This window comes from Solenopsis invicta, chromosome 13 (assembly GCF_016802725.1).
Source record: "Solenopsis invicta isolate M01_SB chromosome 13, UNIL_Sinv_3.0, whole genome shotgun sequence".
NCBI classification, from domain to species: Eukaryota; Metazoa; Arthropoda; class Insecta; order Hymenoptera; family Formicidae; genus Solenopsis; species Solenopsis invicta.
Genome location: NC_052676.1, coordinates 14,508,486 through 14,521,268, shown reverse-complemented (window position 1 = coordinate 14,521,268; position 12,783 = coordinate 14,508,486). Strand labels below are relative to the sequence as shown.

General features: G+C 28.6%; 1 protein-coding gene across 7 annotated transcripts in view; it reads left to right on the top strand.

Moving 5' to 3' along the window:
* LOC105202942 (molybdopterin synthase catalytic subunit) overlaps positions 1 to 11,210 on the top strand; it is a 54,052-nt gene extending 42,842 nt beyond the window's left edge. For all 7 annotated transcript variants that reach the window (XM_039456874.1, XM_039456875.1, XM_039456873.1 and 4 more), the window contains 5 exons: positions 6,418 to 6,607; positions 8,202 to 8,287; positions 9,662 to 9,909; positions 10,231 to 10,284; positions 10,522 to 11,210. In XM_039456874.1, coding sequence (XP_039312808.1) covers positions 6,418 to 6,607; positions 8,202 to 8,287; positions 9,662 to 9,909; positions 10,231 to 10,284; positions 10,522 to 10,593 — 650 coding nt within the window. In that variant the 3' untranslated portion in view covers positions 10,594 to 11,210. The remainder of the gene's footprint in view (positions 1 to 6,417; positions 6,608 to 8,201; positions 8,288 to 9,661; positions 9,910 to 10,230; positions 10,285 to 10,521) is intronic.
* The last annotated feature ends 1,573 nt before the right edge of the window (positions 11,211 to 12,783 follow it).

Below are 12,783 nucleotides of genomic sequence, written 5' to 3'. Positions count from 1 at the left end.
TTTTTATTTTGTGTTTTATTTTTTAATAAATTCTACATAGATATATAAATTCTATATACAGGGTGTACCAGTAGAATCCGGATAAATTCATTGTGAGTTTTCAGAATCATTTATTTTAATAAAAAATAACAATTGTATGAAAAACATTTTATGATAGTAAGAAAGCCTTTTTCGGTTGCAGCTAGATATCAGTGCCTATATTCGTATGATTTTATATACTTCTTTGAATTCAACCAGAATGTGCGCCGAATTTTTTCCGGTCATAACACAGCATGTCGAATAAGAATTAGTAATATCACTATTTTTATTAAATTAAATAATTTAATATAATAATTGATGCTGATTTGCATCTATATACCTATTCCCCCTTGAAAAAACTGTAAGAAATTTATTGCGAAATATAACACCCCACTCAGGGTTCGAACCTGGCACCTCCGGAATCACCGGTCCCGGTGTCTTACCATCTCGATCACTGGGGCACAGTGATATTTCTCGCAATATTCGTATATGAGTGACAACGCATTTGAGGCGCGTGATTCAAATTACAAATATGTTTTTGGATCGATAGTGTAACAACACAATGATGATAAGAAGGCGTTCTTCGGTTGTAACTAGATCTTAATGCCTATATTTGTTCATGTGATTTTAATAGATTTTAATAGGTTCGAACCCTGGGTGAGGTGTTATTTTTCGCAATAAATTTCTTACAATTTTTTCAGGGGGAAATGGGTATATAGATGCAAATTAGCATCAATTATTATATTATATTAAATTAATTAATTTAACCCTTAAACACACCGATCCTGTAAAATATGAAAACACATTTTTGGGTCTTGGAGACTTTTTTAACTTTGAGAAGCTATAACTTTGATTACAATCAATATTTTTCTACAATTTTTTTTTAAAACGAAAGTCCAAAATCTCAGGAGTGTGACTGCACAATCGGCATTGTGAAAAATAATTTATTGTGAAGTTATAAAAGAAAAACCATTAAGCAAAAATGAGAAATTGGTCAAAAATTCACTTTTCCTTCAAAAAATCATATTTTCTCAACAAAAAACATTTAAAGACTTTCAAATACGGCGTTTTAAAGCTAAAGAATCACATTTTCAAAATAAAATTTGGCAAAGTCATTTTTTTTGAAAAGTTAATTATGTAACATGGAGAATATGAGGTATTTTTGGGCATTTAAGAATCCACTTAAAAAAAAAAATCATATCTTTGCAACAAAAAACTTTACAATACGGCGTTTTAAAGCTAAAGATTCATACTTTCAAAAAAAATTATATCATTGTCATTTCTATTAAAAAATGTACTTATGTAACAAGGCGAATATGAAGTATTTTTGATTAAATCTGTCTAAAAGTGTCTAATTGAAAATTGATATGTTTCATGATATATTTCGGAAAAACTTTTTTTTCTACAGCATTTTATAGTATTCCAACTTTAGACAGAGTATATGCGAGTAACATCCGCAAACCGACCTGTTCAAACGTATTTTGTCCAGCTCTTTTATGTAAAATATTCATAAAAAAAGTTTCACTTACATACCATATAGGTCGCATTGACCCTAACAAGACTTTGCTGCCGTGCCGTTCGAATTCTAGTTGACCAAAAAAGTTGATCAACCATATCAATCGAAAGAGATTTTAAATTTTTTTTACGTCTTGGTCCGAACCTCCTATCTCATTCCGTCTTCACATAGCAAGCGTTCAAAACTTCATATGGGGTCTCTCAGACCCACTTACGTGTTTAAGGGTTAATAAAAATAGTGATATTACTAATTCTTATTCGACGTGTTATGACCGGAAAAAATTCGGCGCACATTCTGGTTGAATTCAAAGAAATATATGAAATCACACGAATAAATGTAGGTACCAAGATCTAGCTGCGATCGAAGAAGGCTTTCTTACTATCATTGTGTTGTTACACTATCGGTCCAAAAACATATTTGTACTTTAAATATTTTTATATTTGTGCTAGGGTATCTTTAAAAAACAATTTTATTCTATATAACCTTCTTCTACTTCGATGACCGCTTCAATTTTGGGCCGAAAACGTGCGCAGGCCTTTGTCAAAAACTCTTTTACTCTTTTACTCGCGAACGATGCTTCAGTAGCGGCTTTCAGCGACACAACGTTAGGATGTTGAGTTTTGTTGGAGTGTCGCTCAATCACACACCACGCGGAATAATTCAGCGGATAAAGTTCGGGCTGTTAGCAGGCCAAAATTCCTTACTCCGACACATACTCATGTTTTTGAAGAGCCGATTCTGCACTAAGTGGTCGTCTTAGAACCTTCTTTGGACTCTTTGGAAGCCGCATGGCGATAAGTAATGTTGTAAATCATCGATTTGGGGTAATCGAAGAACTTTATTATTTCGGTTACGATACGTCCCGCGCGAAGATTTTTAACAAGCACGGTTCTCCGGTTATACTCTGGACACTACTTAACCAGCTCGGCCATGACAAAGTTATGTTTTTGTTCCCAATAGATGAGGCTTACTTGAATGCTATCTAGTTGCCGGCTTACAAGTTATTATATGGCAAAAATTTTAATTTGAAAATTGTCCGGATTCTACTGGTACATCCTATATATATTTCAATTTAGAATACTATATTTTTAATAGAGGAGAGAAGAGAGTAGTGGAATATCATGTTGTTTTCTTAAAATAACTGTATAAATATTAATGATACACATAATTTTTATGAACAGCAGTCTATTAGCTATAATCTATTTATAGATAGAAGTTTATCAAATATATAGAACGATCGTAATTTATAATTTACTGAAGAAAAAAAAGGATGTTTGAAAGTTTATTAGATAGGATGGAAAGTCATGACATATTAACAACTAATGTCATAAAAGGCATTTTTAATTATAAAAAAATCACAAAATAATTTTTCATAAATTTTACACCCTACAATAAGTGTCACAAAACAAAGTTTTATGAACATTTTATAAAATATATTTTATTTAAAAAAATTTTTAAATAATATATTATACATAAATTATATATACAGAGTATCCGGTAATGATCGGATTACCTTTTGTGGGGTGATAGGACAAATTAAAGATAGCTGAATCTGCCTGTTTTATTGGCAAATGTTAGTGTCCCTAGAAGATAGAGTCTGGCTTCGTGGAATACTATTCCTGAGATATCTGTGATTATTGTTATTGCAATAAAACTTTGATTGTAAGTGCAACTATATTTTGAAAGTATATTAGACATGGTTATAATAGCTACTTGAGCTAATTTTTCTCAAAATGCGATTTTAAATACATAAAATTGTAATGCAATGACAATAGAACAGACCTGGGACCTGGAACCTCCCGATCTCCGGTCTTTACCACTTTAAAGTCACGCTGTCTTGGAAAGCGTTCTAACTCATAGTTGATTATTGGGAGAAATATCATCACAGCCTCAGTGGTCTAGTTGGCTAAGACACCTGTACCGGAGATTCGGGAGGTCCAAGGTTCGAACCCTGAGGTGATATTTTTCGCAATAATTTCTTTACAGTTTTTTCAAGGGAGAAAAGGGTTAATATTTAATAATACGTGATATTACTTAATTTTGTTTAATTTAGAATTGTGTTATGACTGAAAATTAATTCGGCGCGCAGTTCATTGAACTTGAGGAAAATATATAAAATCACACAAGCAATACAAGCACGAAGACCTAGTTGCGACTGTAGAAGGCATTCTTATTCAATTTGTATTGATACAGCAACGGTCAAAATATCTCTCTCTACTATTTTAATAAGAAATGTTTTACATTGAAGTGAAAGGAATCCTCATATATAACTTGTAAATATTTTGTATAAATTCATATAAAAGGAAAAAGAAAGGAAAATGTAGCATACTGTGTCGGTTTTGAGATTTATTTTGATGGATGCTTAATTTTATTCATTTTACAAAATAATTATTACAAAATTTAAAACAATACTATGAAAATTATATCATCTAATAGAAGACACTTTTTAGTTTCTATTTATGCTCCCAAAGTTTATTTTTAATTTTAAAACCCACACAGCAATGAAGATCCGCGGGATATAGATAGGATAGTTAAGGTTTGATGATGAATAAAAGCTAAGTTTTTATTAGTTGAAATAAGAATTGACTATAAGTACCGGCTTATGTCTGCAATGTAATAATAGTTGTTGACATTGTCACTGCTGGATGGACAATGTTAACTTTCCCTATACCATATTTGCTAATAAACTATTTTAGAGCATGTTATTGCCTGAGGTTTTTTACGCGTTTCTAATCGCGTTGTACAATACGGCTCGGACAATGCCGACATTGCACATACGAACTTGCACACATACGCTTGCACGCACGCATATATGTATATTTACGTATATTTTGCATTGAAATTTAAATATTTATATTTAGAAATAAAATAATAAAAATATCTAAGTTAGAAACATCTTCACGCATTGGTATTTTTATCATATGCCTTAGTAACTAAAGTTATAATTTTAATAATAAAATCATTCATTTTTTCAGGAAAAATAAAAGTTTGAAATTAATTTCTATTGATAAGTAAACGAATCAAAGTACATCTTCCGAAAATGTGTAGCAATACTATATCATCTGTTTAAAAAATATGTAACTTTAACGCAACGTTTTATTTTTATCTAATAACTTGTAGTCGTAAAAAGATATACGTGGAGAATAATCATAACAAGTTTGTACTTACAAATATGATTTTTTGCTTTGTATTATTATATAGAACACAGAATAATCATGAAGAGTTTGTGATTACAGATGTGCTATATTATTTTCGATTCATTCTTATTACATAATTTATCATTATTATATTATATTTCGTTTACAAAATACAAATATTTTCATTTTGTGTATGTAATATGTTTTATTGTATATTTTATTTTATATGCAAAACGAATGTCTACTACTAATACGATCATTTAATATGAATATCAATAACCGTAAATATTCAATACTTTCACAACCAAATGAGAAACATGCAACTTGCATTACTAAATAGGGTTTAAATTCTCTAGGCCTATGAAGCTAAATATTTTTACCTTTATTTAGATAAACAACTTAACTGGAGAAAACACGTATTCACCAAGAGAAAAGGCCTGCAATTTAGAAAGGTTTACTGGCTTATTTTTTGCGAAAATCCTAATTCTCTATGGAAAATAAATAATATTACTGTACAAGTGCATACTCAAACCCATTTGGACTTATGGTGTGCAATTATGGGGCGCACCTGCACATTCTAATATAGAAATCCTCCAACGATTCCAATCAAAAATACTTTGTTAAGTGTTGATTCTGGTATATAACCAACGTTTAAGGCTTCATTGCGAATTGAACATTCCTACTATAAAAACCGAAATTAAAACCATAACTGAAAGGTACAACGAGCGAGTTCAAAGCCATCCAAGTAAATTAGCAATAAATCTAATAAAACCAGGGAGGACCTTCCTTAAATTGAAGAGAAGAGCCCCACAAAACCTAATCACAACATAGATGTGATAATATAATATGGAAGAGTTAATGGACTTTTTCCATGCAAGACTCTACACGTACAACAAATTGCTGAATGTCAAAGCCAGATAGATTGCAGTAATTAAATTACAAAAAAATGTTATATTTTTATCTTTATTTGGCTAATTTATGTTGTAAATTGAACCAATAATTCGCGAAAACATATTCCAAGTTTGTAAATTTTATAAATTGCAACATATTACGCAAGAAGATAATTACTGATTGGCCGCATATTTGACGTAAATAGTCGGAAAATTGTACTTTGTTACGACTGATTTTTAAATAATGGTACTGAAGAGGATTCAAAACTCGAGTATGAAACGTATGTGCTTTTGATTTCATAATAAGTGTAAATGCACTGTAATTCACGCAAGAAAAATTGATAAGCATCTTTGTTAATTTTCAATTAGTTAACCCATATTAAATAATCTGTGCAAATTAAGCCATTATTATTAAAAACATTCTCCAAAATACTTTTCGATTAACTATCATAAACATCTTTAATATATCTTTAAAATATACTTGTGATAAACAATTAAGGTTTTACCGTAGCAGCCAGATATCTCAGAAATAATATTAAAATAAGTTTTATATAAACTTGTGATATCTCTGTCTTGTTAAGTGTGAACATTAATATATCATATTCATATATTTCTCGTATCCAGATCTTTTTTAGAATATTTGTGAGATATTGCAATATCTCATTATGATAACTTAATGAAATTACGCAGATTTCTTTTATTGTGCGAAGAAATGTAATCTAAAAATATTATAAAGTGGTATGTCAGCGACCTTCCCCTATCTTTATTCAATTATTATAGTACTGTATACATCACGTAAATTAGTAATAATTAACAAATAAAAGATCAGAAATACAAAATATTATTAAATCTATAGCTTTGAAGAGGGAAGATATTCAAACAGCTGCAGATGTAAATGAAAAAGTATCAAATAAAGATATTATTGATTTAAATCTTATACAAGTTCGAGCGAATTCAGAAGAATTAAATCGTAGGATAGAATCATTCATTGAAAGAAAACGTCAGCAAGTAAATACTGTGAATGTACAAGAATTTTGCCGCCACAGGTCAGTTCATTATTAATACTAAAATAGATGTATACATGATTTTGTATGTGTAAACTGTATTAAATATATTCGTTTCCATTATATAGTTATTTCATTACATATTATATATAGAATGTTCCAGAAATGGAGTATGGGCCGCATTGGGGACGTGAAAGCGGTCAAGAAAAATAAAAAAGTCCTATATCATTTTGGAATGTTCATTATAATTATCAACTTAAAAAATGAAATGTTTGAACCAATGCGCGATGATGCGCCTCGCGAACTCGTAGCACGACCCATCGCACCTCGCTCGATGGCGATGGCGCGCGGCAAGAGGAAGGTGATGGATCATGCTACGAGTTCGCGAGGTGCGACATCACCGCACATTGGTTAAGACATTTTAATTTTTAAGTCAATAATTATAACGAATATCCTAAAATGATATAAGACTTTTGTTCCTCTTAATCATTTCCACGTTCCTAATACGGCTCATATCCTATTTCTGAGATACTCGTACATATAATCAGAGTTGGGAAGTAACGCATTATTTATAACGTCATTATCATTACATTCGATGGCGATCCTTACCTTTTGCAGTTTGTAATGATAACGAATTTAGCCATTATTTTTATTGCTGCTTTAGTTTTTTATTATTTTTATACTTATTCAGTAGATTTGTGCACTTTTTCAATGCGTAAATATATACAGTAAATTAGCTTGCCAGAAAGGTTACATGCATTAAATGTAATTATAAGTATTATTTAAATGTAACGCAAGCATTTACCTTCTCAATCACTACTTTTTTAGTTACCGATTCAAGATTCTAGTACTTAACGTACAGCTGTCCCGATGCCAAAATTAATTGTAATTTTCTCAGAAACTAAGGCCTATGCATGCTAATCTTTTTACATTTTTATACTTGATCTCTCTTTTCGAACGAGCTATGACTTTTTTAGATCATTTGGTATTTTACAATTTTTGATTTCTTTGTTACAAACTGCACAAGTACATTTATAACTATATCCAGAGTTTTGTTTGGAATATAAACTAATTAACCAACTTGATTTTATGTAATCTATCTTTGTTTACCAACAGCTCTTTTGATTTGTTTGCTCTGAGATAACTCATTAGCTATTTGGATTGTTGGCAGCTGCGTGCTGTGGAATGATAAAAAATAAAGATTGTAAGATAATACTGTTATAAAAAGTAAAGATATTAAGATAATAAAATAAAATTAAACATATAAAAATTAGAAAAATTATTAGATAAATTTAATTTAAAGAAAAGCTTACTATAATATGCAGAAATTAGTTAATAAAGTAAATATAGATATTAAAGTAAATTTTAATATTGATTATTACATTTAATTTGATTATTAAATAAAACCAATCAAAACTTTCATCAATTAGAACCTATATAATGTCCTTAATTTTTAGTATTACAAAAGAATAACGAAAAAAATAACGAATCATTACTTTCTAAGTAATCGTAACGCAATAACGGTAACGCAACTTTTTTTATGAAGTAATGTTCCCAACTCTGGTCACATATTGATATAATTATACAACCTGCAATTATTGCAATTAATTAATTGTTATAAATAATATATCCACAGTGAAAAAAATGATGATAATGAAAATTCTTGTGCAAGAGTAGACGCCATTCTTATTCGACGCAAAGATTCTAAAAGTCATGTAAAAGGTAATAACAAAAAATATGCAATTTAATCTTAAGTTATTTGCATGAATTTACATTTTGTAGTAATAAAATTCGGCGTCGTATGGACATCCAAAAGCGTTCTTCATGGATATTTATTTATTCCTGAATACTCGGCCGAGAACTCTGCATTGACGGTGGCGACATAACATCGTGGACAAAATTACAACCAATAAGCGCGAAATATGAAAAAGCGACATGCAAACCATCTAATTTGTGTCTAAATGATGGAACTTTTCTGAAGCATGTTTTTTTATATTTTTTAATGCGCTGAATCATTCGCAAATATTTATTTAAAAATGGATTGATGGCAAAAGATTGAAAATCAAATTCAAAATAGCGAAGTTTCGTTGATCTGAACAAAAACTTGAGAATACATGACATTCTTACTTTCTTGTTATTTTTATCATTTCTTATCTCATCCCTCTACTAGCACGCGCGCGTGTGTGTGAGTGTATGGTACGCGCGTGGATGTTCGTGTCAGGGTCCTTTAACGAAAAGCGTTTCCGAAAGAAATGTTTCAGATAAAAGTTATAGGGTTTAAAAAGATCTATTTACTGATCCTATTAGTTCGCTTTTTGATGACGTCGCCAAAGTCAAATCAATTTTTTAAATAGAATACCCTATTTTTTATTTCAAACTTTAATAGTGGAATCAAGAGCTTTTCAAAGCACTATAATGAAGTTATTTTTCATTAAGTACTTTCCGAGTTATGAGATTTGAAAGTTACAGAGGAGTGTAACACGAATGCAATCTGCAATTATGGTGTGGCTTAATCAGTTGGCTTCTATATCGGAATGCAAAATTATGACTATAACACTACATTAATAATTTTATGTACAGAATAATTAAGAAAATTATATTGTGTGAAAGAATCATAATTTTACTTAAAAATTGAAAATAATCTTTATGTAATCTTGAAATATTAATTTTTAAAAAATTTTTTGTTTTATTGTTATTTGTAATTTCTCTTCAGTGCTGTAGACTATACAATTTTTATTTGAAATATTTTTTCTTAAAAAAGTTATTTTTAAGTTATTTATTTTTAAGTTATTTTTAAGTTACCATATATATTTCTGAGATTTGTAATTACAATAGTTTACTTAACCGAGTTTTTAATTATGATATCTCGTATGTACAGGGACTACGGCGCATTTGACAAATGCTTCGAAGCATCTTTGTGTAGTCAATTCATAAAATTTTTTGTTCCGATTGATCGAATTGAACACCTCTGAATATTTACAGCATTAAATCGCTGTTAAAGATACTTATTACTTAGGGTTATTTTTTCTCTTTTTTTTTACGTATAGAAATATGCAAGAGAATCATTAATTCTAATATATTTGTAACTATTTTTAGTTCACAGAGTAGCAAATATGTGGGGACCTCAAACTATCGATCAATCAGTTTTACGCAAGTCAGTTACGAATAATATAAGCTTTAATGCTTCGAGTTCTTTTTCTATATTGGATGACAGAATTTCCGCAACAGAACATACGATAGGAATTAACAAACCAGTGCCTAAAGATATTTACAAAAGATTGAAAAATATTGAAGACAGAATATTATATTTAGAAAGCGTATCGCCGGAATACAAGGAATTTTGGGTATAACAATTTTATTTCCTACTTTAATTTATAATAGTATTGAGCTTCAATGCTACTATTTTATATAAATTTGGTAAAAATTTGATAATTATAAGAACAAGAGAGAATATTTTATTTTTATTGTAATAAGAGTTAATAGTTCGATTTTAAATTAAATAGAACTGTGATTCAATTCGATTCCGTTAAATTCGATTTGAATTCCAAAAGTATTAATATATCTCTATCGTAAAATATATTTGATTTTATATGTTTAAATTAATTCAGTTTTATTTTTGGAGTTGTATACATAAGTTATGATGTACAATTTTACATTTATTGTAGATGACAGAGGATACAAATAATTTAACGGGCATTTCAAAATCTACCCGAAAAAGAGTAAGTGTTATAAAATATTTCATGCGTTATATGTGAGTTATAATTACATTTTAAATTATGTTTATTATTTTAATTGTAAAATTTGGGTTTTGTAACTGCATTTTCTGTATTTCTGATTTTTCTTTTTTCTTTTCTTCATTATTTATATGTCTTATTTCGTGTGTGTTAGATGCAACATAACACACTCAAAATTACAAAATCGAATCTTGTATTTATTAATATAATAACATATTTTAGACATATTCCATAGCAGAACTCGATTTGAAGTTATACGAACTGGAAGATAAATATACCAAGAAGATGAAATAACAATTGTTATAAAAGTACAATTGTTATTATATTTGTATAAACAATGCAATACCAGGCGATTATATAAATATTTAATACATAATTTAAATATATAAATGTCAAACGATCAAAGATGAGTGCCCAACAAACAAAAATAAATTCGAATAAATTGAAAATTGCAATTTATTTAAATTTATTCGCGCTTTAGAGTCTTCGAGTATTTTTGGATTCAAATAAACTCAAATATGGATTGAAATACGAAATGCGCTATTTATAATTTCAATTCAGTTGGATTCATGTCCCCATTATATTATTTTTGGAATTAAATGAAATTGGAATTGAAATATAAAATAAGCTATTCACTATGTTGAATTTATATTATTTTTGGATTAAACTGGATTCAAAAAACCTGGGAGTCAATCATGTACATTTTTCCCTATGGCGGAAACGTGAAAAGTGAAAATCTTTACCATTGAAGTTAATGGAGAAATTTTTCACTTTTTATGTTTTTGCTGTAGGGAAAAACTTTACATGATCTCTGAAGCGAGATTTCAAAAATGTCAAAATAAATTTATTTTTATTATTTAAATTCATTTTCGTTTGCTGGGTGCTTAATATTCCTGCTGTAAATTCATATACGTCACAAGTTTTTGCTTATATACGCCGGCGCCAATAGAGTTTTCATTATCCATTAAATATCCGTCATTATAGATAATAACATGTTCTTGTCAACAAAATCTTTCTTCCAATTCTTTAAAGCGCATTCTTTCTTGTCAACTAAATCTTTTTTCCAACTCTTTAAAACGCACATTCTTACAAAGCGCTTAATATTACAGTAATATTATTTTTTCATTGTAATATGTTATTATATAGCAGAAATGTTGTTGAAATATTAACGATTACAGTAATGTTACAATGTCCGTTAAAATGAATCACAATAATATTACAGTCATATTATGTTATGTCCCAGTCAGAAATAGTCCCTCGAAACGATGTCGTTTCGATGTTAAAAATGCAAGTCGAAAATTTTCGAAATTTTTGTTAATTTCGATGGATTTTTGACTTCAATTTTGAGTAATTTTCGACTTTTATTCGAAACGACATCGTTTCAAGAAGCTACTTTTATGTTTTTCGAGAACATTCCGTCAAGAAAGAAAAAATAATTTATTTTTTCTCTTTTTAAAAAATTATTCTTGATTAGGTAAAATGATTTAAAAATTGAGATAGCTTCGATATTGGTTCATATTAGAATTATTATTGAGGGTATTCTTTTTAACTTTTGTTTATTTAAGATAACATTTTCGATTCAATTTATTTTTTTCAAAAATTGCTTTATTTTCATGTTTAAAAATGAAAACAATTTTCACTTTTTAAAATAATTGAAAAGTATTAATTTTTTAACAAATAAAGAATAAATAAAGAAAACTTTTTTTTGGATTTTTTTTCTTTTTGATATAACATATAGTTTTTAGAATATTTCTCAGATTTTTTAATGTAAATCTTAGAATATTTTGAAATACACGTATATATATGAACAATTCTAAGAAAAAATATAAATTTCTCAATATTTTTGAAGTATTCCAATGTGTAAAAATTCTGAAAAAATTTTTCAGATATGCAATAATTATAATTATTGCGTATCTGAAACAATATATTGTTTAAATCGATGTCGAATAATGTCGATTCTACAAATCATTCTACTTGTTTTCATGTAATAAATAATAAAAGTAAATGATGCAAAAGTAGAAATGCAGTTGGTTAATTTTCTTCTCACATCATCGCATCGTCGAATCGATATCGATTTGATCTTTGAACGTAAGTTACGAATCGGTCTTAATGATGTCTAAACGATCGTTTCGAGGAATTATTTCTGACTGGGGTAATGTTATATAATATTGCGAGGAATTAAATAAATTTTCTTAATAAGTTCTTTACTTTTATTGGATTGCTATTCTTAATTGTTATGTATAATATTATTAGATATGTATTAGAAGAAAATAACATCTCATACAGCATAAAATATTTTTAAAATATTTCAATATCTGCTAGATCCTGTCCAAAAAATATTTCATGCATGTACAACCATTGACAAAATTATTAGGCACCTTTGCTTTTTCTAAATTTCTTATAATTATATATGCGTAAGCTAAAAAATAAGTCATAAAAAATAATAGTGGACCAAGCAAATATTAGTTTACGTGGTTACTTAAG